The sequence below is a fragment of the Jaculus jaculus genome, chromosome 3, assembly GCF_020740685.1.
Source record: "Jaculus jaculus isolate mJacJac1 chromosome 3, mJacJac1.mat.Y.cur, whole genome shotgun sequence".
Lineage (NCBI taxonomy): Eukaryota > Metazoa > Chordata > Mammalia > Rodentia > Dipodidae > Jaculus > Jaculus jaculus.
This window is the reverse complement of record NC_059104.1, coordinates 80,071,615-80,097,661: the sequence shown is the minus strand read 5'-3', so window position 1 is coordinate 80,097,661 and position 26,047 is coordinate 80,071,615. Positions and strand designations below refer to the sequence as shown.

Genomic DNA, 26,047 nt, shown 5'->3' with positions numbered 1-26,047 from the left:
TCTCAGTATCTACTGGACCTGCTCTCATTTGATGTTATTGTTTTCCTCCACATAATTGGGATCATATGTTTTTTATTTACTTACTAAACCTATATTGTTTGAGCTTCTTGAAAGTACCAAAAAAATAAGCTTGTAAAGACTGGAAGACACTCACTGGGCTATCTCTTTGAACATTTACTCTTAACACTGACAATCCAAATAAGTCATCAAATAGTTATTCAACCAATTCTGTCTCAAAACCTTCAGAGATACCTCAGGGTTAACACTTTAATTTCATTGTTAGCACACAAAGCAGTATGACTTTCAACAATGTTATTCTTATTTATATTCTTCAGTGAATTCTACTCTCTCTCATCCACTGCTTTTTCTGAGTGAAATATTTTCCATAAATCTAGTTTTTACTTTATCTAATTGTTTTTCAACTTCTTCCTCTTCTCTGTGATGGGTCTCCTTCAAAGCATGTACTTTCTGCTTTGTCTGTAGTCAGGATCCATCACAGGCTATAGCACCACACATTTAAAAACTTCCCCTTGCTACTGGCTACATGGTTAACTACTCATTCTACTTATTTCTTCCTCTTCAAAGACAGACTTACAGACAGAAGGCAAAAGTATTGTCTTGGCCTTAGGTTTTTTAAAATCTCATAATTAATTACCAGAAAGAGCTCATGCTTTGTCAGGTATCATCATTAGTTTGTATAGCAATCAAAGCTGCAACAGACTTTCTATCACAATATATTGTTCAGAAAGGCAATATACCAGTCCACTAGTTAGATTTGTCAATCCACAGTGTAGAAAATTAAGTACCAATCTGAGATTTCTCCCTTTCCTTGACTCTAATCCAACACCACATATCATCTAAATACTGTCTATATCTGGTTGACTCTACCACCACAATATCTCATGAACTTGTCACCTTTATCCTTTCTCCAGCAGTGACCTCAGCTAAGCTCTCTCTTACATACCTTCTTTATTAAAACAACTCTTACTAATTTGTTTCCTTGGTTCCAACTCTACTTCCTTTGATTAATCCTATGCAGTCCCATTTAAGTGATTTTTTGCCAAAGTGCCAATGTGATCATGTCATCACTGTATATGTTTTGTAAGTTGCTTCGCAGATGTTATGTTCTTCACGTGACTCATAGGGCTTTTCTTGTACATGGTATAATCTGAATCACATCCAACTTCTGTGAGTACCCAAGACATGCTACAGTGTTTTATTGCTCTGCCCTGAATGCTCCACCCATCGATGTCTGCTGTCAACTTCTCTCATTCTTTAAGTTCTATCTCTGATGTCACCTGCTCTGTATCCCTTTCCTGGGCCTCTCAGAATTGATTGGTTACTTCTTTCTCTGAATCAAATAGAGTTCTTTAAAAAGCCTTTTTATGTGTTTGCAGAGGAAGAGAGGAAAAAAAGAGAAAGAGAGAGAGCGAGAAAGCGAGCGAGCGAGCGAGAGAGAGTGTGTGTGTGTGTGTGTGTGTGTATGGGCACACCAGGGTCTCTTGATGCTGTAAACAAACTCAAGATGCATGATCACTTTGTGCATCTGGCTTTATGTGTATTGGGGAACTAAACCCAGACCAGCTGGCTTTGCAAGCAAGCGTCTTTAACTGCTGAGCCATCTCCCCAGCCCCAACACAATTCTTTTTAAAGTCTCAATTTTACAATAGAACGCCTTATTTATACATTTGTGCTTCAAATTGAATATTTAACTTAAGTAGAAATTTTAGGTCTTATATTTAACTAAAATTGTAGTTTTAATCACTGTGCCTTACAAAGAGTAGATCCCATCAGTTCTTAAGTGAATTAGTGTGTAAGGCAAACCTCTGGTTTTAAAGTATAGCACAGTTCAAAATAAGCACTGCACATCACATATCCTAATATTTTAGGCAGAAAAAAAAAAACAAACAGTGAGCTCTTAATATTTCATTCTTAGAGAGGAGGAAAATTATAAGACTAAAATATTTTAGACAAGGCAGGGTGTGGTGGTGTATGCCTGCAATCCTAGCACTTTCAGGGCTTAGGTAGGAGGATCATAAGGCCCACTTGAGTTTTATAGTAAGTTCAAGGTCAGCGAGGACTACATAGTAAGATGCTGTGTACACACACACACACACACACACACACACACACTCACTCACGCACTCTAACTGTGGTGGCACTTATCCGTAAACCCATACTTAGGAGACCGAGGCAGGAGGATCAAGTGTTTCAAGCCAGCTTAGGATACACGGTGAGAGCCTGTTTGATTCCCCTGACCCACTGCCCAAAATAGACCAACAATCCACTAACCAAACAAAATAAAATAAAACAAAAACAGATTGTGAGCAAGATAGCAATCCTTTATAATTGGCATTTCATATGTATTATATAAATATCAGGCTAAAAACATTAGACTTATTTTCCTAATGATTTCTGTGTAGGCTAATAATAAAATCAAAATGTGGGCCAATACACCAGCTGTAGGGTGGATGTTGTAAGGAGTATGCTGGGTAATAAGTCAGCTAATTTAAAATGAAGAATTTATCATGAGTAATCCATGCAGTGGGCAATTCACACCTACTTATGCATTCCTCTGGAAGGCAAGAGAGGTGGAAAGCAAGGGAGTGGGTTAGCCACTTCCTCTCTGGCACATTATAAATCCTAGAGAAGAAAGACAGCTGCCAGCTGCCTTATCCTTTTGTTGATTTTCCTGGGAAATAGGCCCAGAGGACAGAAGAGAGTGAAAGTCAAACAAAAACAAAAATGGGGTTATGATGACTTTATCATACTTGTGTTTTGGGAAGTGTCTCTGATGGATGGAGCAGCACTAAACTCTTCCAATCCATTATTTGAAACTAGTAAGTACAAAAGAAAGGAATGCAACAGAATGGGGAGGGAGGAGGGGATAATCAAAGCAAAGGGCAGACTAACAAATACAGACTGGAGTTTGTGTTCTTGCGGTAAGTTCGACTGATTGCAAAGAGTCATCTCTAGACATTTATTCCAGATTTGACTACTGGGACACCATTAGGATTCTCATTTCACAGTTTATTACATAAATCTAGTGTGCCTCTGAAGACATTCAAACCAACTTTCTTTCCCCACCCATCCATGCTGCTATTAATGCACAGAATACTCACCTTTGTTCCTGGCTTGGCAACTTATAGTTTGAATGAACTGAGTTTGGCTTCCTTCTTTATAAAACAGGCTTATTCTTGCCTTAACTTCTTCACAAAGTTATCATTAAGATCAAATGAGAAAAATGAAAGCACTTTTTCAAAGTGCTATGTGTTTGTGCCTGTGACAGAGGGAAAGAGACCTTCAAACACTCTTAAATTCTGCCAGGTCCAAGAAGGAAATGATGGCAGGAGTGATAGAGTGAGCTTTGCATTTCAGAATTTCTACTGCCAAACTTACTCACTTCTCAGTAGCTCTGGTAAGCAAATACAGGAGCTAAGTGACTAACAAGGTTAAAGGGGGACCCTATGAAGTTAAGGGTAACATGAAAACTACTTCAGAATACTTCCTAAAACTAGACCTCTATATACTAAATGACACTTTCATTGCAGAGACTACAGGATCCACAGTGTTCCTTCTCTCCATGGCCTCATCTAAACCGCAAGCCTGGCTCACTCACAGTGTTCAGATAGTTAGTTATCCTGAGCCTGTCTTTCTTAGCAGAGGGCAAAGGTAGGGAGGTGGCTGGAGGAGGCCACAGCAACTAAAATGGCCATACATTCAGGAGAAAATTTAGTGCGCTGAAAGGGAAAGGGCAGGAAGGGGATAATGAAGTCCTTAGCACTAGAGCACCAGGAAGAAAAGCAAGACAAAAAGGGAGGAAGAAGGCAGTAATTTAGTAGTTGTCCTGACAACCACAGCCCCTATTGTTCATTATATCTTTACCTCACATGAGAACAACCACTACAGCAAAGGAGAAGGGGGCAGGAAGGAAGAAGTGCTGGGCAATTGTGTGTTTCTCTACTCAGAAGGAACCCACCTCCATATCTCCCCAGATATTACAGGTACTAGGGTGAGTGTGCTCAGCCATTATTTGTTAGAGAATTACCAGGAATTGTTTTAAATAAGCAGACAGCAGGGCTTCAAATATGATGTGAAAATGGCTAGATGAGGCTGGAGAAGTCCAGCTTTGAGAGCAAAGGATAATATCAGAAGCAAGTATCTAAGATAAAGAAGCAGGAAAAACACTGGCAGGGTATGAAGCAGAAAAGCAAGTATAATAAAAAGCATCGTTTGTGGTCTCCAGGCTGATTTTTAAAATCTTCCTAAATTGAAGGCTACACTAAGAACATAAAAACAGAAGAGTGCCAACTTCAAAATCTCTACCATCAGCTATGGTTAGAAAATGCGGAGGTAGCATATAAAATTAGAGGAAAGAGAAGCCATGGGGGAGAACAGAGAGGGTTCTTGGGGACTTATCTTGATGTTGCATTATACAGAAAGCCTCCCCCCAAGAGATGAAATGCTCTGGTGCTGGTATTTCATGGGAGCTGGACTAAAGTCTATTTCCTACTAGCACACCCATGCTTCTGCCCTGCTCCAGCGTCAAATAGTTCTGCTTCACAGAGCAATAGTGATGCTACTAAGAACAGAGTAAAGATCTAAAGGGACCAGAGGTGTAGATCAGTGGCAAACCCTTGCCTGGCATTTAGGAAGCCCTGAGTTTAATCCCTAGCACCCGGGGAAGTGAGTGATCAAAACTGGGTATCAGCATGTGCTTCCTTCTCTAAAAGCAAGCTAGTAGGAAAAAGCCAAATGATCTCAATATATGGCTGAAAAACAGAAAATATCCACGATTACATCATAGATTCATAAGACTCCTAGCAGCAATCTGGTCCTGACTGTCTCTACCTTATTGAAATGTATTATCCCTAAGGCTTTAGAATCCAAGATCCTGAGGATAGGGGTAACTAATCAGAGTTTACCGATAAGACCAAATTCTTCCAACTCACATTCCAACTGACTTTGTTATCACTAAAGACTTGGCTTATTTTTCTCTGAATGAGTCAGTTGCAGTACTGAATTCATAAGGAATGGAATCCACTCAAAAGTGCAACTATGGCAGGGGACACTGATCAGAGAACAATAGTATACTGCAGACACATCATGATAGAGGGAAGAAGTGTGAAAGATGAAGTACATGTGACTTATCCAAGTCACTGTGATTATGGAGTGACCTCTGAATTATGGAGCATAATACAGTGTGGTTTGGATACTGTACCCACCAGGGAAAAAGAACCTATACTTGCAAAGCAGGTCTCTCTCAAAGCAAGTAAATGGCATGGCTTAGTCTCTATCGCCACCTGGTGCCCACAGGAAGAATTATTAGACTTATTTCCCAAGCTACAGGCACACATTTAGAGCCTGGGTAAAAATATTCAAAATTAATTTTAAAGTTACTTTTTTTTTAAAAGAATTTAAGAAACACTCTCTCCCCCACTTAAAAATGCACCAGTGTTTGGGCTGGAAAGATGGCTTAGCAGTTAAGGTACTTGCCTGTGAAGTGTAAGGAACCATATTCAACTCCCCAGATCCCATGTCAGACAGATGCACAAGGTAACACATACACAAGGTTGCACATGTGCACAAAGGGGTGCACAGGATTTGTAGTGGCTAGAGGTCTTGGCATGCCATTTCTCTCTCTCTCTCTATCATAAATGTGTATGCATAACACCCAGAAAAAAAGTGTCAAGTGTTTAAGTACTTTTAAACCTAAATGATACCTGTCTTTCAAGGGCCAGCTCCTGAAGATTTATCTTCAAATTATCTCTTTCCTCTAAACACCTCCATGAGCCAGGCACTGTTATTCCCATTTTATGAGTAACTGAGGCAGACGGGGATCAAGTGACTATTCTAAGTCAGTCAAGTGCAACATGGGAGGATTGAAATTCAAATCTGTCTGACTTCATATCCATGCTTTTTATGTGGAAAGAGAGAGGTCTAGAAGGTTTGCCAGCAGAGAAGCTTCCAAAGAGGACAAACTCACTGGGCCCTCACAATAGGGGACCTAAGATGGCCAATAGCATTGTGCTCTAGGAGAGTGCCACCAAAGTGGTAGATGACCTGAAAGAACACTTTGCTTAGGCCCAAGCATGGTTCTGGGAACTGGAGTTGCCCAGTTTTAAGAGCTGGGGAATTCTCTGGGAAAAGACTGAACAATTCAGTTTCCATTTGAACTTTTTGTCCACCAGCTCCATTGAGGACCCCCCTCAAGTTCTCACTGTTGAAGAGAGAATGACTGATTCAAGTGCAATAGCATGCAAGCTTACACAGTGGTGCATTTGACAAAAGTTGAAGTTACACCCCACATGTTTAAGATATAGTTGTGAATAGGACATAGTCTTTGCCCTCAAGAGTTTATACAATCTACAGCCATTACCAGAGTCAAAAGCTCAAGAGTCTTATTTGTAGATGGGGAACAAAAATCCATGGTTTTAAATGCCTTGATATTCTAGTACTGTATTTATACTTGAGCTTATGACAACTTAAGACATAGAAGTACAAAAGCACAATTCACAGGCAGAAGATATTCAGCTTCTGCCTACCTGTTATAATGTTAAAGGCACATTAAGTGAAGAATGCCAGACATGACAGAAAAGGGCACGGAACCTTTAACCTAACATGGATATAGAACAAGTGACATCTAAGAAAAATGCTAGGCAGGGGCTGGAGAGATAGCTTAGCAGTTAAGGCACTTGCCTGAGAAACCTAAGGACCTATGCTCGACTCTCCAGGTCCTATATAAGCCACATGTACAAGGTGATGCAAGTATGCAGGGTCATGCATGCGCACAAGGTGGCACAAGCATCTGGAGTTCAACTGCAGTGGCTGGAAACCCTGGCGCATCAATTCTCTCTCACACACATTTTAAAAAGGCCAGTCTGTTGGGTTTGCCTCAAAAAAAAAAAAAAAAAAAAAAAAAAAAAACCAGAAAAAAAAGAAAAGAAAAGCTAGGCAGACCATGGATCTGGTAGGCAAAAGACATACAATGCATTTGAACAAAGCCATCAGTACAAAAAATTAACTTCAGTAACTTCTTTCTTTTTTTTTTTTTTTTTTTTTGGTTTTTTGAGGTAGGGTCTCTCTTTAGCCCAGACTGACCTGGAATTCACTATGTAGTCTTAGGGTGGCCTCAAACTCACAGCAGTCCTCCTTCCTCTGCCTCCCTAGTGTTGGGATTAAAGGTGTGCACCACCACACCTGGCTGAGTACTTCTAAAAACAGCTCAAATCAATGTTATCTTTAGGCCAGGAAATAACCTAATAGAAGAAACCTGAAGACTTGTTTGAGTTAATTTTGGATCCCAGGCTCTTGCAAAAGTATGCATTTTTTCTAAAGAAGTTGTATATAGCAAGAGGTCTAGCTGATCAGGAAGAAACAATGTTATAGGTCAATGGAACAAATCAGTGCTCCTTGGGTAACGCTCAATGTTCGTCCTGCTGTTCTTTCTCAAATTGTGTCTAGGATACAGAATAGAAATACTTGGGAAGATCCTAACCCAGCACTGCTTTAAGAATAAAATCAGCATATGCAAATGAAAATGAACTCACATGTTAACATCAGATTCATGTATTCCTGAGACTAGTCTGCTAAAAAGCAGGAGACTAGATAGGAATGACTCAGAAACATTCAAGTGAGGCCAACTGTAGTGGCCATTGCTTGGTGAGAAAGCTTGCATGGAGAGGAGGCAGTGTGGGATGGTAGAAAGTTCTTGGGCATTAAAGCAATGATGACTATGATTTGGGTTACTTAATCTGAATATAACTTTCTACACTTATAAAACATGGAACTATATATCTACCTCATAGAATATACCTCATAAAACATACAATTAGTACATAAATTATATAGTTGCCTACTTGGTAAAATTAGTATGTAATAAATGTCAGCTCTTTTCCTATTATAATGGCTTCTCCTTTTGATGCCAAACTTTAAAGTTTTCCTTAAGAAATAACTACGGTCACAAAGTTCCCTTATCCAGCTGCTACTTACAGTTATCTACTGGAAGTGAAACTCTATTCAGAGACCACCCATGACTCTGGTAGTGACTTATGAGAACAGCAGAGAGAGTTCATGGTCAGCCATTGCCAACGGTCTTCAGGGGAGCACAGCACGTCCCAATGCTCTCACATGGTCACAGTCTTCTCCTGACCTTTCCCAGGAGATGGTTTATTGAGATCTCTTTTCTAAGGGTTCCAAGGCCTAGTGTAAGTTCCATTTAATTTTCTCCTAGGTCCACTGCTTGTTGGATTTCTTAAAACTTCTTTTCTGACTTTATGGATTTTCTACTCTCCTCTACTCACAGACCACAGAGTCTTTCTTTTCCGTATTCTTTCGGTCAGATTCCCACATGGCCCCAATATACACTCTTTCTGTGTCTCTGTGTGGGTATCTTCCTCTGTCTCTCCTCCTCCTTAAGAAATCTTGACAAAGATGCCAAGAAAGTGTCTGTTACTCTCTTGGCATAGTGTTGATGCCATCTTCAGGGCCATGGAGAAGTCAGGGCCACAGACATGGCATTCACATACTCTGGTGCTGGCCTGGCTCCTATTTATATCATAGCACAGTTCTGGGCATCCAGGCATGGAGCTGGTCCAGCTTCTTCTCATTCCTTCACTCTATATCAGGACTCTAAAGTAATCTCAACCCTTACCTTGGCTGGGTCTTCATGCCCCAAGCCTTCTACTATCAATGGGGAATAGTAGATCTTTTCTCTTTCCTTCCAACCCAGACTAGTACTTTTCCAGTTCCCTAACCCCAGTTGTGATACAGGCAGGAATACTGTTAAGTTTCTTCTGTTTTCGGATATGAGCAGTTTGCTCAAGCTGGATTCCTTCCTGGGCTTAGACTGATATCCTTATTTCCCTTCCTCTCCCAAATAAGGAGTTCTCTTCATTACATAATTGGATGTTCCCAGCACAGAAGCTTACATACAAGGTCAGCTACGAATGCGTACAAGGTTTGCCTTTGACTTAACGATGCCTTTTTTGGACATCTAACTTCTCTTGAGCTTTCCTTTCCAGTCTCTCCACACCATCAACAATCAAGGGAGATTTATATGCCTGGCTCAGATCAGAACTCCTCCAGTGTTGGCTTAGAAGGAGGGGTCATGAAGTTGAATTTACTCTTGTCTTTTTTTCCCCCTTGCAGGCTAGAGTGTGCTTACAATTTGGCAGAAATCCCTGGAGTCCAAGGCGGTTCTGTATATAGGTCTTTTAAGGGAGTAGGGAAGAGTAAAGGAAGCTGGAAGCAGAAGAAATAAACTTGTCTGCTTAGAGACAGTAATACTGAAGGGTGAAAAGTGAGGGCATTTTAAAGAGGCAATACACTAAATTTGGGTGGCTGCTCCACCCCTGATATGCAAGCTGTATTTGAAATAAGTAGAGCACTGGCAGCTGCTACCTGGCACCAGTACCAACCATCTTCCTCTCTCTAAAGCCCAAAAGTTAAAGGACAAGGAGCTCAGGTACCCTGCAAAAGGATATGGTTCAGTTACTTGCAATTTCAGAGAGACACCTGGATAATAGTCACGGAAATGCTGAGACCTCATATTAACCCCTTGTACTAGGGTTGAGGTAGGCCCACTAGGAAGGATACTACAGATCCAGGAAAGATCAAATTCCCAGCTTGTTTGTTATAGCAAGTAAGGCAAGAATATGGCACTAAATAAGTCACCTTTATAAAATCAAACTGCAGGGACAGCAATATAGGCTGACATCAGGAGGCTGTGGTCCTTTTTGTTAATATGAGCATATAGACATGGACATGCAATTTGGATTCTATACAGTACTTGATAACCTATTCTTGGGGAATGTTTACAACACAGAAGCAAAGAATTTAGGGTTGGCTATTATCCCTTAAAAATTATAGGACTGGGGGGCTGGAGGGATGGCTTAGCGGTTAAGCGCTTGCCTGTGAAGCCTAAGGACCCCGGTTCGAGGCTTGTTTCCCCAGGTCCCACGTTAGCCAGATGCACAAGGGGGCGCATGCGTCTGGAGTTCGTTTGCAGAGGCTGGAAGCCCTGGCATGCCCATTCTCTCTCTCTCCCTCTATCTGTCTTTCTCTCTGTGTCTGCACTCTCAAATAAAAAAAAAAAAATTAGTTAAAAAAATTATAGGACTGGGGATGGATAAATGGCTCAGTAATGAAGACACTTGCCTGCAAAGCCTAACAACATGGGTTTGATTCACCAGTACCCAAGTAAAACCAGATGCAAAGGGTGGCACATAACCTATGGAGTTCATTTGCAGCGGGTGGAGGCTCTGGTGTGCCCACTTTCTCTCTCCCTATCTATCTATCTTTCTCTCTCTCTCTCTTTCTGCTTGTAGATAAATAAATAAATACTTTGAAAATCATAGGTCTGATTCTGAAAGTTACGAGAATCATTAGCTGAGAAGCAGAAAAACCTGGGCTTAAATTCTGCATGTGATATTTATGAGCTTAATGATTTTGATTTAATAATCTAAATTATTTGTAAACTTTAGACTCCTCATGTTGGTAGTGGAGGTCATACTACCTCTTGCACTGGGATTTCGATAAGATGCTTTAAGTGTTCTTTATAGTGTCTTCATGAAGTAATCTCTCAGCACACATTTGCTGGGCACTAAATATACTGAACCCATTAAGATCATCCATTTCTCTTCTGAATTCTAAGGGAATTCTGTCTTTTCTATGTCTACTATACACATGAGGACATGCTGATGGAAGACAATGGGTCATAGCAGTCAGATCTCTGTTAAGGAAGTTTCTGGAACACTGTAAAGCCAGGAAAAGATTATGAGAACAGAGTCAAGAATAAAATGAAAAGATGAGAATAACAATTTGTGAGAGAAAACATGAAAGGCTTCAGTAGAAAGATAAGATTTTTACTTAATTTTAGCCTGTAGAAAGTTAGGGTAAGGAGAATATAATTGTAAACCTTGTAGCTAACAGAAAACAAAATGGTCAAAGGACAGAATTTGAGTAGATGTTAAGTATGAATTTTTTGGTAGGAAGGAATATGAGAACTGAAAATGCACAAAGTAATACCTGGAAATATCTATGTTGAACAAGAATCACTGACCACTGTTGTAGTCTTTCAAAGGGAGCCACAGAATTGTGTTGAAGCATAACATTCATCAAACACATTCAGAATTTTCCTGCCTTTCCAAATAGTGTTTCTGTACCATAAAACAAAACAAAATGATAATAACAAAATTCAGAAAATAAAAACAATAACAAAAAGTGAAAAGAAAATCAAGGGAAATTTAGTAGTATATCCTTTCTGATTTTACTCATGGCTTGAGCTGCAAATGGATTTTGCTACTCTTCATTCACCAGACAACTGTCTATCCAGCTAACTGGATCAAGTGGAAATATCAAGGGATAGGGACAAAAAGAGGGAAAACTTAGCTTGACTTGGATCTTGGAATGAGTTCCAGCAGCCCTTCCCACTCTTGTTACCAGGAGTACCAGTGATCTGGAAAATACTACTGAACTAAGTACTTATCTTGTTTGTCAGTACTAGATAGGAGGCAAGTGCTCTGCTTTCTGATGTATATCTGGGACTGGTCTGATTGTTGCTTTAACAAATGAATCCATTGGCACACAATCACCTTAAAGGACTCACAAAGCCTTCATTGTTTGGAAACTCAAATCAGTATAGCTCAGAGTCACAGAGATTCAGGCACAAAAGGGATGGTGGCAGCTAGCCATAAGAGATTGGTATGGGGTAGAGATCTTGATGATACTAAAAAGTAGAGCTAACTTGGAGCCATTTACTAAAGGTATTAGAAACTAAAATTTTTATCCTTTCCTTTAACAAAGAACAAATATTAAGATTATACTAGATACCTTGTAATACATATAATAAAAAAAATAGCATTATCAATCCTGCTGTACAGTTGAGGAAACTCAGAGTTTAAATAGAGAATAGTCTGCTGTAGAGAGAACGACCCAGGCTGAATGCTGGCTCCACCACTCCTGAGCTTGTGGAGCAGCAATCAGTGCTCACCCTCATTCAATTTTAAAATATAAAAAATTACCATGTGTTTTATATACTACTGATAAGTCCTTGATAATATCTTTTTTTTTTTAATGTCTAAGGCTATAAGTTCATAATAAACCCCTAGTAGGATAATGAAACAAGTATTTTGGTGAAACAGGATAAATACTGTTAAGACTTTCTTCCAGAAGACACAGCTTAGACTAGAGATGTAATCATTACTTTTTTTCATCCTATCCCTACCCAACTGAGGTTCTGCATCTGGCTATATCCTGAAACGAGCAACGAGCCTGGTCTTCTCCATGCCTATTGTACTGTTGGGGGTTGCTTCTCTTGTATCTGTAACTTCCTTGTCTAGATTTCCAAGGACCATAAGTACATGATATACCAGTTCTTCAGTGTCCCAAGGCCCCTAACATTCTGAGTTATTTGCACTGAAATATGACTCTTAACTCTTTTAACATTTCTTCTGATGCATCTATATACTTTTGCTCCTATTGAATATCTTTTTGTATTCTGAAACCAAATCATCGTGTAAGTGGCTTCAAGGTAGAGGTGGACCTATGATCATATACTAGTTTAGGGATCTTTTCATTTTTAAAAACACTTAGGGGCTGGAGAGATGGCTTAGCAGTTCAAGGCACCTGCTTGCAAAGTCTAATGGTCTGGGTTTTGATTCCCTAGTATGCAGGTAAAGCCAGATGCACAAAGTGGCACATGGATCTGGAGTTCACTTGCAGTGGCTCTTAGAGGTCCTGGCATATTCATTCATTCTCTTTCTCCTTGCAAACACAAATAAATAAATATTTAAATATTTTTTAAAAACAGATCAGGCAATGGGAAGCCCAATACAGGGAGAGAAGAAAAGAAGACCCAATTAGCAACACTTATAGGTGACTAGATAAAATATAAGGGACTACCCTTTCAGTCATAAAGGTACCAAGAAAAGAAATGTTGGGCTGGAGAGATGGCTTAGCGGTTAAATGCTTGCCTGTGAAGCCTAAGGACCCCAGTTCAAGGCTCGATTCCCCAGGACCCACATTAGGCAGATGCACAATGGGGAGTTCGTTTGCAGTGGCTAGAAGCCCTGGTGCATCCATTCTCTCTCTCTCTCTGCCTTTCTCTGTCTGTTGCTCTCAAATAAATAAATAAAAATAAACAAAAAAATTTAAAGAAAGAAATGTTTATTCTTTTATCAACTATTCTAAGAGTCTCTACTAGGCTCTGTGTCTGTATAAAACTTGTGGCCTTTAAAGAACTGACAGTGAAAGACTAGGATTTCTCAATCTCAACAATATAGACCTTTTGAGATGTATGTATGTGATGGTGGGGATAAGAAAGGGTTGTCCTGTGCATAGCACAAGATGGCAGGCAACATCCCTGACCTGCATCCACTTGACTCCAGGGGTCATCCAACCCCCTCTCCCACTTGTGACAAGTGAAAACTTCTCCAATACTGTTAAATGTTTCCTAAGGATAAAAGTGTCCTCTAACTGAGAACCACTAGTTGGAGAAAGTGAATAATTCTTATGATACGCTGTGATAAGTATTATTGTCAAAATGCACAGGGTTGAGAAGAGAGAGACTTAATTCTAAAGGAAAATGAGAGAAGATGCCACACAAATGACATTTGATACTAAATATCTGAAAACTGTTTATTAGTAGACCATGCAGAAGAGAACAGGGAAGGTGCTAAACTGATGCTTAAGTGGGCAGAGCTCAGTGAGAAAGTATTTTAAGATCACAGGTCTTATCTGTAATTTAGTGTGCTATGTTGGAAGTCTTAGAGAACTTGATACATTCAAACTTCAGAAAGTAAGGTGGTCTAAAAAAATCTTCTGATACTCTTTTGCCTTCATCCTTGCATCACTATAACAAAGAACCTAATTCTGCTAGGGTCACACATTTCCTATACTAAACTTATACATTTTAGCCCATATGTGAGTATCATATCTAATTTCTGGATAGTCTGAGAATCTAATGTGAAGAGCATAGCAATCTTACCTTTGAACCAGGGTCCCAAAAATAAGGTGAAGAAATTTCTGCATGTTACCAGTACACAGCCATTTCCACTGCTCCATCATCAGCAAGAGGATCAGATCCAAGGCTGTGTCAGCTAATTCAGTCTCTGTTCCTGGAAGACAAAAATTCATTATGGGTAATGCAGGAGACCTCCTTCTTGGGGAACATCTTTCAAAGCTTTGGGTAGCAACTAAGTCTCCTCCACCTTCATATCAATTAGCTTATACTTTTATGTTTTGTTTGCACTGAAACCAAGAGATGTTTGTATCTACAAAATTTAGTCTCTGTACTTCTTTGCAATTCTTTTGTGCTCCTGATATTCTATTATTCAGTGTTCTTATTTTTTGTGTGTGCACATGCACAAGTGTGCGCATGTGGAGGTCAGAGGTCACGTGACTGTCTACCTCCAGTAGGCTTCTCTTTGCTATGAAGCAGGGTCTTCCATTTGAGCCTAGAGATCACCAATTCAGCTAGTTTAGCTAGCCAGCTTGCCCCAGGGATTCCCTTTGCTGCCTCCCATGTGCAGGAATTATAGGTGGTCACCACCTGACATTAATGTGGGTGCTGGGGATTTCAACTCTGATACTTAAAAAAAAAAAATTATTAATTTGAGAGAGAAACAGACAGACAGAGAGAATTGGCACACCAGTATCTCTATCTGCTGCAAACAAACTCTAGCCGCATGTGCCACCTTGTGCATCTGGCTGGCTTACATGGGTCCTGGGGAATCAAACCTGAGTCCTTCGGCTTTGTAGGCAAGCACCTTAACTGCTAAGCCATCCCTCCAGCCTTGGAACTCTGATTCTTGCTTGCTGCGACAATTGCTTTACTGACTGATCCATCTTCCCAACTCAACTGTTTTTATCTTTTATGTTTGTTTGTTTGTTTTGAGGTAGGGTCTTACTCTGGTCCAGCCTGACCTAGAATTCACTATGTAGTCTCAGGGTGGCCTCAAACTCACGGCGATCTACCTACCTCTGCCTCCTGAGTGATGGGATTAAAGGCATGTGCCACCATGCCTGCCTGTTTTTATCTTTTTAACGGATTTGAAACATAATTGTTTTGCCTGCTTAGCTTGGGTTTTTCCAGTATTTCCCTAGATGCTAGGTTCATTCTACTCCAAGTTAAGAGGTCACAGAACTAGTGACTATCTGATAAGGAGCTATCACTTCCACTCACCTCCACATCTAGGAAATGCGGGCAGATCAGGGGAAAGCTTTGTGTTTGATCTCCTACAAAACCATCTCCATTACAAAGACTTTCTGGTAGTTGGGATCCATGAAGCTCTAGTCTAATTCTGAGATAACATATGGCTCTAGAAGAGGACCATACCTCTGATAAAATGCCATGACATTTACTGACTTCTTTCCTACGTGGAAGACTGGAAGGAAGGATTCCAAATGAGCTCCCACATATGTTAAGCTAGGGTTTCTATATATCTTATAGACAGAAACATTTATGTTCTAAATCTGTGCTAGGAGAGCCATGCCAGTTCTGAATTACTTCAGGAGAAATGCCTTCAGGAGCAGGCTGATGTTCCATGGTGACTCTAGGATACCAGGTTCTTCTGCTGTAACTAATCAACACTGTTAAGTCTAAGATCTGCACCAGATGCCTCAAAGGTGCTTTAGGACACAAATCACTTCAGATTTAGAAGGCTCTGATAGAACTGAAACCCACCTCTCTTGTCTAATACGTTTTTTTTTTTTTCCTGAACTATATTTCAAGGAGGAGGTAAGAGATGATGAAGAGCTTTCTAGATGTTTTGCTAAAAGGCAGGCTAGTCTTTTCCTACAGAAACAGCCTCCTTCTCATGCTGTCATTTTCTCAGGTTTTCTCAGGTTTGCTTGCAGCTGCCACCTTGTGGTGACATTTAGCCATAGCAAAAAAATTTTAATTTTAAAAATTTTTTTAAAAAAGAAAACAAGGTGCCATAAATTTATTTGAAGGAAATGATGATACTTCTTATATTATGAGCATTTTAAGAAGGAAGCGCTCAGGCTAAATTATCTCCTGATTTTTTTCTTTGACTACAGTGGTATTTTATTGTTTTACTGATTTATTTCTTCTTATTCCTAATGCTTTACAGGTCTTTGGTGGTTTTTTTTTTTTTTTTTTTTTTTTTTTTTTTTTTTTTGCTATTATAAAATTTCACTTAACTACGGGATAACATGTAATTGTGGGTAGTAAACTCTCCTTTTTCAGACACTTAAATTAAGGTCCACAGAGTGGTCAGAGGCCAGGTAATCTATTCTTAAGCACCTGAGAGAAAATAGTAAAGTTGGCTTGCCCCCTCCTTCTGATCTGAGGAGTTTGTGATCATTTATTCTTAGCAGAGGTCTTTGTCAGTAAAAGTGATAAACCCTGTGGAAGCAGAGACTATGGAGTCACACACTCAGGTCACAGCTGTCTAGGTCTTGGGCTACCATTGTTCTATCTGGCAAGCAATCATTCACATATCCTTTTAAGTTGTAGTTCTGCAAGCATACTAATATCCTGGCCCTGAACTTTTCCTCTGTAGGATGCATCTGCCCTTCTCCTGGGAAGTAAATCTGTCCTGCTTACAAGTGGGGAGCAGAACCTTTACCTGTTCTACCCTAATTTGCCCTGAAAATGGAGGTGGTATCATCTAAGCAGTAAATAAAGCAGAAGGGTCACATCTGGGGAAAAAGATGAATTCTACTTTGAATGCATTGGATTTCAGTTGCTTCACGATCTATCCAGGAGGGAATGCAAGATATCCAATATTTAAGCATCACTGGTACATGTGTGAAGGGCAGAAGCTGAAAGTAGGAATGGAATTACCCAGGGAAAGTGTAGAATAAGAAAAGAGAGCCAAAATTAATGAGTCAAAGGCTAAAAAGGAAACAACAATAAAATAGATCAAAAAGGTGCCATAAGAAGGATAGAACACCAGGAAAGTGGTACTAGAGACAAGAAGGGAAGGCAGCATTAGATGAAGACAGTAATCCCCATGGCAAGAATAACTCAACAAATTGATATTATGTACAAGATTTTTTTTCTTTCTGCAGCTTGACTCGCTCTGGGAAGTCATCTTTGGGTCCAAGAATCTCTAACTCTGAAGGAGTTCAACACATGGCTCAGCTAAACATAAGAGACACAGGAGTTATAAAGTCCACCTATCCTCAACTCCTATTGGAGGCAAACTTGCTCCCTTCTCTGTGGAAGCTCTGAGAGACTCTGGAGTCACTCACCCAAGTCACTGTTGTCCAGGTCTGGGGCTACCGCAGCTCGATCTGACACACAACCATCCATATATCCTTTGGAGATTTGTTCAGGATCTTTTTCTGAGGCTTCAGCTGGTTGCATTTCCAGTAATTTTGCCTGCTTTTCAATAAAAGACTCCATCCCAGACATGGACAGGATCTGAGACTCCTGAGGAAACAGCCAAGGGAAACAAATGTAGTAGCACTCTAGGTTTTCCCATCTCTTTCCTGCCAGTGTGCCATGGGCACAGAACCCACTGCCCCTATGGTCATTTCAACAGTTTTCGTTCTTTATTATAAGCTGCAAGGAAAATCATCCTGCTGTAAGATCATCACTTTTTTCATTCTGGTGTGTGTGTGTATAAGAGGGGGAACATGCATACCAAACAGCTAGTGTGGATGTGAGAGGACAACTTTTGGGTATTGCTCCTTGCCTTCCATCTTGTTTAAAGCAGGGCCTCTCTTACTCTCTTGGTTGTTCACTACTGTGCTCTCTACAAGCTAGTTGGCTGGGAACTTCTGGGAAATTCTCCGGTCTCTGCTTCCCATCTTGCTGTCAGCATGCTGGAATTACAGAAGGCCACCACGGTTTCCCACTTTTTAGAAGAGGTCTGCAATTCTAAACTCGGATACTCAGGCTTGAGCAGCAAGCGCTTTATCCACCAAGCCACGTCTCCAGCCTGGGATTATTATTTTTGCATATATTCTTGAATCACCTGTTCTCTTCCAGAAACTGGCTTTCTCATACTTTTATTATTATTATCCCAAACTCATTACTTAAGAGGCCAACCTGCTGACTTAGAATTGGTAAAATTATAAAGCACCCATGGAAAATGCTTTTAGCATAAAAATCTGAGATCCAGATATTAACCAAACCCTGCAGCAGGACAGAAAGTCCTTTCTGACTTTAGAAAAGGCTCCATTATCCTATAACTGCAGGAGCCAAACCTCAGATGGTGATTCCTGAAGGTAACATTCTCTGGGCTTTGGTTCTTACCACATTGCCTTCTTGAAAACAATAGAGAACTCTATCATGTGCCTCAGACATACTCAGTGCAGGAGCAATTTTACTGGATGAGAACCTCAGTCTGGACCTGGGAGAGAAACAAAGAACAATGTGATTCATAGTCTTCAACCCCATACAGGGGGCTGCTAAGTAATGACAACACAGTAAAGTAAAAACATCCATACTTGCTCTAGGGGGTTACTGCATTCAGGTCTGCCAGTAAGATGTGGTCCTGAAACCCTCCAAACAATGTGAATTGTGGCAATTCTCTTTTCTTTTGTTCTTTTCCTTTTTTTGAGGCAGGGTTTCTCAGTCTAGCCCAGGCTAGCTTTGAACTCATGGCAAACCACTATCTTAACATCTTGAGTACTGGGATAAAAGGTGTGAGCTACCATGTGCATGGCAATTTTTCATAGTGCCACTATTATACTATGTCTATAGGTCATTTGTGAAAGGGCTTTTGTCAGGTACAATAGTGTTCAATCTGTCATGGTTATATTCCCAGAAGCCAGAAAATAGGCTAGCATGTAATATGCACTCATGAAAATTTTGTTAGAGATTAAACAGGATAAGCAGAATAGACAGAGGCATCTTGTTACTGTTGTTGTTGGTATCTTTTTTGAACAATCATGTATACCCTGGTATTCAAACTAAAGCTGGATAAGCAATTGCAAGTAATCATTTCAAGAAACAGAGGACTCTTAAACACAGGCAACATGGTCACTGTTTACAATATAGACACAGCTAAAAGGACTAAGTACTATGAAGTTCCTCAACATGAACAACGGATAAGAAGTCAGATGTATATTCATATTTTCTCCCATTCTCTCACCAAAATTTCCACTAGGAGTACATGCAGTGCTTCTTCCTCCCACATATTTGTATGGAGTGTTGCCAGGGAGCAGATGGGAGCCTACTGCAGCAGTCAACCAGTTATTAAGACACACCCTGCAGGTTTCCATTCTAGCCTTTTCCTGTTTACTGCTAGTATATGTACTTTTTGAGCCAAGATTTCCAGAAATGATGGCAAGCAGATATCAATTATGGGGCTTAATTCTCAGTAGAAAAGAAATATCTCAATTTTCCCCAAAGGAGAATATCCATATCTAGTTTTCCTTCTGGTCAAAAGTCCCTGGTCAGCTGGCTCTAGGGCTTCCATGGAGAAAACCATTGGCAGTGCTGCTATTGCAGTATGTCAGGCTCTCCTGGTGGAGCACCAAGTGCTGAAAGCTCGGATGTACCACCCACCTCCTCTTTTAGAGCTTGAGAATATAGGAGGGCTTTGGCTGAGGACTGGGGATCAACCTGAGGACTGGGTCCCTGCACCAAAGGGCTTCTCACTTGCCAGCCTTCTTGCCTTCTGTCTGAGGCTTGCTTTCACTTTCAGCCTCACTCAGTTCCTCTGTGGGACTCTGTGGTTCAGAGCGAGGGAATGCTGTCTTCAAGGTATCCATGATAGCACTCATCACCATCTGCAAGGGTTGGAGGTACAGGGTCAGTAAGACTACTCACATCCCTGAAGGGAAGTGTCAGAGCACACAGCAGTTATCTCACTGTGCTTTATGCCATAAAATAAAGAATGCCAGTTAGCCACAGAGCCTTATTCACTGGGAAGGTCAGATACCAGTGATTGATGAGAACAATCCTCCCTTTTCTCTTCGGTCATAACAATATTCTTCCTTGCAGAGTGAGACAAACAGTGCCATGGGGGAAAAGAAGCCAAAATAAAGTGATAAAAACATAGAATTATTTTTTAAAAATATGTTAATTTATTTGAGAGAGACAAAAAAAAAGAGAGTGAATATGGGTGCATGAGGGCCTCTTGCCACTGTAAACAAACTCCAGACACATGTGCCATATGTATCAGACTTTACACAGATAAAAGGGAATCAAAACTAGGTCATCAGGTTTTGCATGCAAGCACCTTTAACTGTTGAGCCATGTCTCCAGCCCCAAATCTAGAATCCTTCAGGTTAATGAATACTTTTCATTTCCTTTCTTTTCTTTTCTTTATTTTTTTTTTTCTTTTTACACAAATATGTGATTTCCATGCACTTGCCTCAACTGACAATACAATCATCAGGATGTGAGTTAGTGCAAATAAGATAGGTAGGAGTGTAAGAAAAAAAGAAAAGTTGAGCTGATTGAAAATAAAAATAGGGCTGGCCAATAGCTCACTTGGTAAAGCCCTTACCTCACAAAGAAGAGAACCTGAGTTTGAGCCCAGAACCCTTAAAAGGATCATCCATTTGAGACCAGACTGGACTATATAGGAAGTTCCAGGCCAGCCTAAGCTATGCAGTGAAAACCTGTTTCAACCACCCCCCCAAACAAAGACACAAATGACAACACCAAAAAAGCAGTATTAAAAAAAAAAAAAAAAAACACATCTGCATATAACTTTTGCAGGTGTGGGGGGAGTTTACCTAGTAGATCCCTGTTTAGTGTTTGTCCCCCTCCATCACAACAGATAGTCATTGATACCTATCATGAACTTCTGCTTTATTTTCTCTCCCAAGTCTAGATGAGAAGAGGGAGTCCAATGAGTCAATGTTTCCCATACTTATAAAACACATCATCTGCTGATGAACCTAGGTTTCTGCCTTGGAGATTCTGATGATTCAGCTGGGATCAGTTTAGGCACCCCAATATATTCCACAAACATCCTTACCTGCATGAAGAAGGTACAATTCTCCGTATAATCTGTTCTCCAGCTGGGAATCACTACACAAATATGCATCTAGTAAGTGTCCTGTCTAGGGCTTTAAAAAAATTTATTTTTTGAGAGAACTGGCATGCTAGGGCCTCATCCTCTGAAATTGAACTCTAGACACTTGTGCTACCTAGTGGGCATGTGTGACCATGCACTTGCCTCATCTTTTTGAGTCTGGCTTGTGTGGTATCTAGGGAGTTGAAGATGTGGGTCCTTCAGTTTCACAGGCAAGTGCCTTAACTGCTAAGCCATCTCTCCAGCCCAGGGCTGTTTCTTGAGTACCCAACACTGGGAAGAACATATCCTCCCTCATTTATGGGGACGTACATCCACTTTTACATGCTTCTACTAGAATAACACTATTATGCTAACTCCTAGACATATGTATACACTTATACAATCAGGACTACTATCTATTAACAGCTGCTCACTGTGAATTGAGCAAATTAATGATTTGTTCAACAACTGGCCACAGGTCTTGAAAATTCAAGTCCCTTCTAAGCTTCCTCTCCCTATGGCCCCCTCTTATTTTCTGAACACTGTCACCATCCTAATGAACACTCCATATTTATACACAACAACAGTAGCTGAGCATGGTGGCTCTGAATTTACCTTGTCTATTCTAGAAACCATAAATGGTTTCTTAACAAAGGCAATGCGAGCATCTGTGTTCAGAGCAAGGAACTCCTGCATCTCCTCACTGTTAGCAATCTCAGGAATGGCACAGAGTTGCTGCAAAAGTAAAACACAAAGATTTTAAAGAGACAGTCCAATTACTAGATCCAATTCCTTTAGATCCTAAAGGATCCTTAGATCCTAGCCCAATTCCTTTCCATTTTGGGTTAGATGGGGGGTGGTGGCAGGGAGTCAGAATGAGAACAAAGCCAAAACAAAAGATGCTGACCTTCAGGAAGGACTCTAGGAGGCTCTTCCGGGCTTCCACTCTATCACTATCCATGTTTCCAAATGGAAGGTCTGGAAAGAGCTTTTTAGGACCCTTCACATCTGTAAAACAAAACAAATTCATGCATTTAACATTCACACAAAACCGTTCCATATAAAACATAAAACAGAATTGTTTAATATGTTGCACTCAGAAGTCATCTTAAATTTCAGGAGTTCCAAATGTATCCCCCATAGCTATCATGCACACATTTCATTAATGTGAAGAGACCATATATATAGCAGTTGTTAGGGCTCTGAAGTCCAATGGGCTAAGTTTAAGTTTAGACTCCAATTCCTACTATAATAATGACTTTGGTAAGTTACATAATCTGGGACTTCATTTCTTTTCTGTAAAAAGGTATGACAGTATATATGTCATAGGCTGTTATGAGGATTAATGAGCAAACCCAAGTTAAAGAACCAGGCACAATTTCCAAGCTGTTTTAGTATTACCTACTGTTATTAAGAAATAAGCATGGTTGGGAGATGGCTTAGCAGTTTAAGTCTTGCCTGCAAAGCCAAAGAACTAAGGCTTGATTCTCCAGGACCCACATAAGCCAGATGCACAAGGTGGTGCATAAGTCTGAAGTTTTGTTGTAGTGGCTGAAGGCCCTGGCATGCCCATTCTCTCTTTCTCTGTCTGCCTCTTTCTCAAATAAATAAGACAAATATTTTTTTTTTAAAAAAAAGAAAGAAGTAGATAATTTATCTTCAAGCTTATTATTATTTTTTTTGACAGGGGGAGAGAATTGGCACGCCAGGGCCTCTAGCCACTGCAATCGAACTCCAGACATCTGTGCCACCTTGTGTGCATGTGCATCCTTGTGCGCTTGCATCACCTTGTGCATCTGACTTACGTGGGATCTGGAGAGTCGAACATGGTCCTTAGGCTTTGCAAGGAAGCGCCTCAACTGCTAAGCCATCTCTCCAGCCCAAGTTTATTGTTTATTTGGGTGATCATTAGTGTTTATTTAAAAAACAAACTGAGTCAGTTGGTAGCTTATTTTTAGTTAAATTGTATTATATTTTCTTATTCTCCTTATGCCTTGGAGGTATCAAGCAAGCACCCCAAAAGCCTGGTTGTTCAAGGAAAGAAAGTGAAAAGGATTTCCAGGTAATATTTTACTACTAAAGATGGGTCACTCATGAAGCTGGATGAACTAGCTTAAGAGTTCACACAACCTCACAGGCCCAGGTAGAATGTAAAGGATTCCTTGCTAAGCTTGAGCAGCAAATGACAGCCTCAGAAAGAATGTGACCTGAGCTGCCTGCCACTGGTCCCCACTGTTTCTGAAGTACATCTGGGACAACAGACCCTCAATGCTGCCTTCTCTTCCCTACAAGTCACAGGCCACCAAGCACTCAGAAGCAAGCAGGCATTTGGGGCTGGGGAACTTCTGACTTTTGATGAACTTGCGAAGATCTGGTTTCTCCTCCAGACGAGTCTGTAGGTTCAAGAACTCTCGGTAGCGGCGGTTCACAGTATGGTAGGCCAGCTGCTGTAGGCCACTGCTATTCTCACCATTAAGAGCTGTTTCATACTGTTGAAGGAACAGATTTATTGACTAATCAGTGAGGCTTAGGCCATCTTCTATTCTACCTTCCATGACTACTTGTTCAATGGCCACACAATTCACAGTAGAGTGTGCATAAAAGGAGGAAGCTGCAGAACCTACTACATCTGACTTCTGCTCTTAGTTGTAATGAATAACTCAAACTGCAAAGTGGATGAATTAAGGAAGCTGCCCTTCCTGTTACATCTAACACAGAAAGTCAGAAATAATTTTATTGTCCCTCATTATTGCTTCTGTCCAAAAGCCCCCTCAGATACCTTATTTATAAAAAATGGCTCCAGGCTGGGCGTGGTGGTACACACCTTTAATCCCAGCTCTCGGGAGGCAGAGGTAGGAGGATTGCCATGAGTTCGAGGCCACCCTGAGACTACAGAGTTAATTATTCCAGGTCAGCCTGGGCCAGAGTGAGACCCTACCTCGAAAAACCAAAAAAAAAAAAAAAAAAAAGGAAAGAAAAGGCTCCAAAACCCTTTCAAATCACAAAGACTGAGTATATAAAACAGAAGGCATAATACCCCATAAAACAAAAACTATTTCTAAGTTACAGGTTAGATCTTAAAAGGGGAAAATCACTTTGCTATTACATTCAGCCACTAATGACTTATACTAATTTTATGAACAAATCCCAAACAGCAGATCATCAAAAATCATTTTTTTCCAGGGATATTGAAGAGACCCATATTTCTGTTTTGCTTCGGGTAGATTAATCTTCCTATTTTTCTTAGAATTATACTGAAATTTGTTTTCCTAAGCATATAACAACTGTATCATTAGAAGTGACATGATTAGAAATGTTGTAAGGAGTCACTCTGCTGCCTTCATATGCTGAGAGGTCCAGTATGTGGAGCAGAACACATACTGCACCTTCCCAGAAGAGTAAGAACTGCACAGAAGACTCTGGCAGAGCAGTTAAGATACAGTGAGTTGCTAAGGGGAAACTATGTATGCGCTTACTCTTACCAGAGACAGACTATTCTTTAGATGAAATTATACTGTCGCAAGTGAAAAAATGATCTATTTGTTAGAAGAACTTGAAGCAGATGTTTGAAAAATTTCTAGAGCTAGTGAGGGAAATGTATTTACTGTGGGCTGAAATGACCAAAGTGCCTCAGCCAGTACTGAGGAGAGACAAGTGGAATTCAGGGCAGGGCTCTCAAACTTGGAGCACCTGGGAGGTACTATGCTTTTGGTGGAATACCAATGTGTTCACTTCAGTGTTTTACTGCCAAAATTACAATGATAGACCTTTGAGACTGCTATAATAGGTCACATAAAAATCTAAACCCAAACTATACACAATTGGATATATTTATTTCATTACTTAGTTTTTACTCTGTCCTTTTCTGATACCTACCTGAAGTAGGTACTTGCTGTTTTCAAAATTTTAAAAATAATGTGAAAAAGACTACAGTCTTCACAATTCTATTAACTTAATTTTCCTGCTAATGAGGAGGAAAAACTGTTATTTAATATCAGTGTTATAAGATGTCATAAATAAAAGATGAAATAACCAGAATCCACTTATATGTGAGGAACATGTCAGAGGGACACCTAGAATTAGGGAACATAAACGCAGGCAAAATGTTAAAGTTATGTCAGGATTTTTCAGGCTAGCTTGTATTACTCAGGAGCAGACATTTATATTTTTTAAATGGCTATTTTGTGATTGTATACATTAATGTGCACATTTATTTTTCTGGTTACTTTCATTGTCTTAATTTGAAAATATGCCACTATTTAAAGTGATAGGCCAGCAGTAGATTAGAGGGACCAGTCCCTCTTTATTGTATTGGGATTTCACCAGAAAGAGCCTACCCTTGTACTGGTGGTAAGTGATAAGACTGACTCTGGATCAGATAAACAAAAGGAGACAAGTATATCCAATAGATAAGGTCTTGTTAAGAAATTTCTTTTCCAAACTCCTCTCCCAATCGCTTTCTACTTGTAAACAAATTACTAATATCTCCTGTACTTTGTTTTGGGAAGGTACAGTATTTACCTCAGAAAGTAGCTACTTCCCTATTCCTGAAGGTGTATAAGTACAGATTTGGAAATCACTATGCTGCAGATATGAATAGGAGCAAAGTACCATCTCTCCAGCAGTGGCCTTAGGACATGCTACCTCCTTGTTAACTAGAACATTCCACTTTGTAAAACATAAATGCAAAATCCTGAGAGCCATTCTTAGAAATTCTCATTCCTAACCTGACATCCAATTAGAATCAGCACATCTAAAACACAGCCCATGACTGAGGTGCAACTAGGTTTTGGAACTACTGAAAATAATGACGCTCAGTATTCTAACAACCCCAAGCTTCGATGGGTGTTTGTGTAGGTACAGGATAAGAGCCTATTCTTCCTTACAGATTAGCTGCAGACCACTCACCCATGCATGCTTGTTGAATTAAACACAGCAAACTAGGGCTGGAGAGATGGCTCAGTGGTTAAGGCACTTGCCAGCAGTACCCATGTAAAGCTAGATGCACAAAGTAGAACTTGTATCTGGAGTTTGCAGTGGCTAGACGTCTTGGTGTGCCCATTCTTTCTGTTTCATATTTTTATTTATTTTTTATTGGC

General features: G+C 40.2%; 1 protein-coding gene across 3 annotated transcripts in view; it reads right to left on the bottom strand.

Annotated features, from left to right (window-relative positions):
- The window catches only part of Snx19 (sorting nexin 19), a 41,132-nt gene that overhangs the window by 12,843 nt on the left and 2,242 nt on the right, over positions 1-26,047 (bottom strand). For all 3 annotated transcript variants that reach the window (XM_045145560.1, XM_004665458.3, XM_045145559.1), the window contains exons 2-8: positions 23,299-23,437; positions 21,856-21,956; positions 21,564-21,683; positions 19,580-19,710; positions 18,230-18,326; positions 17,221-17,401; positions 13,988-14,117 (exon numbers count right to left, since the gene is read on the bottom strand). In XM_045145560.1, the coding sequence (XP_045001495.1) occupies positions 13,988-14,117; positions 17,221-17,401; positions 18,230-18,326; positions 19,580-19,710; positions 21,564-21,683; positions 21,856-21,956; positions 23,299-23,437 (899 nt within the window). The remainder of the gene's footprint in view (positions 1-13,987; positions 14,118-17,220; positions 17,402-18,229; positions 18,327-19,579; positions 19,711-21,563; positions 21,684-21,855; positions 21,957-23,298; positions 23,438-26,047) is intronic.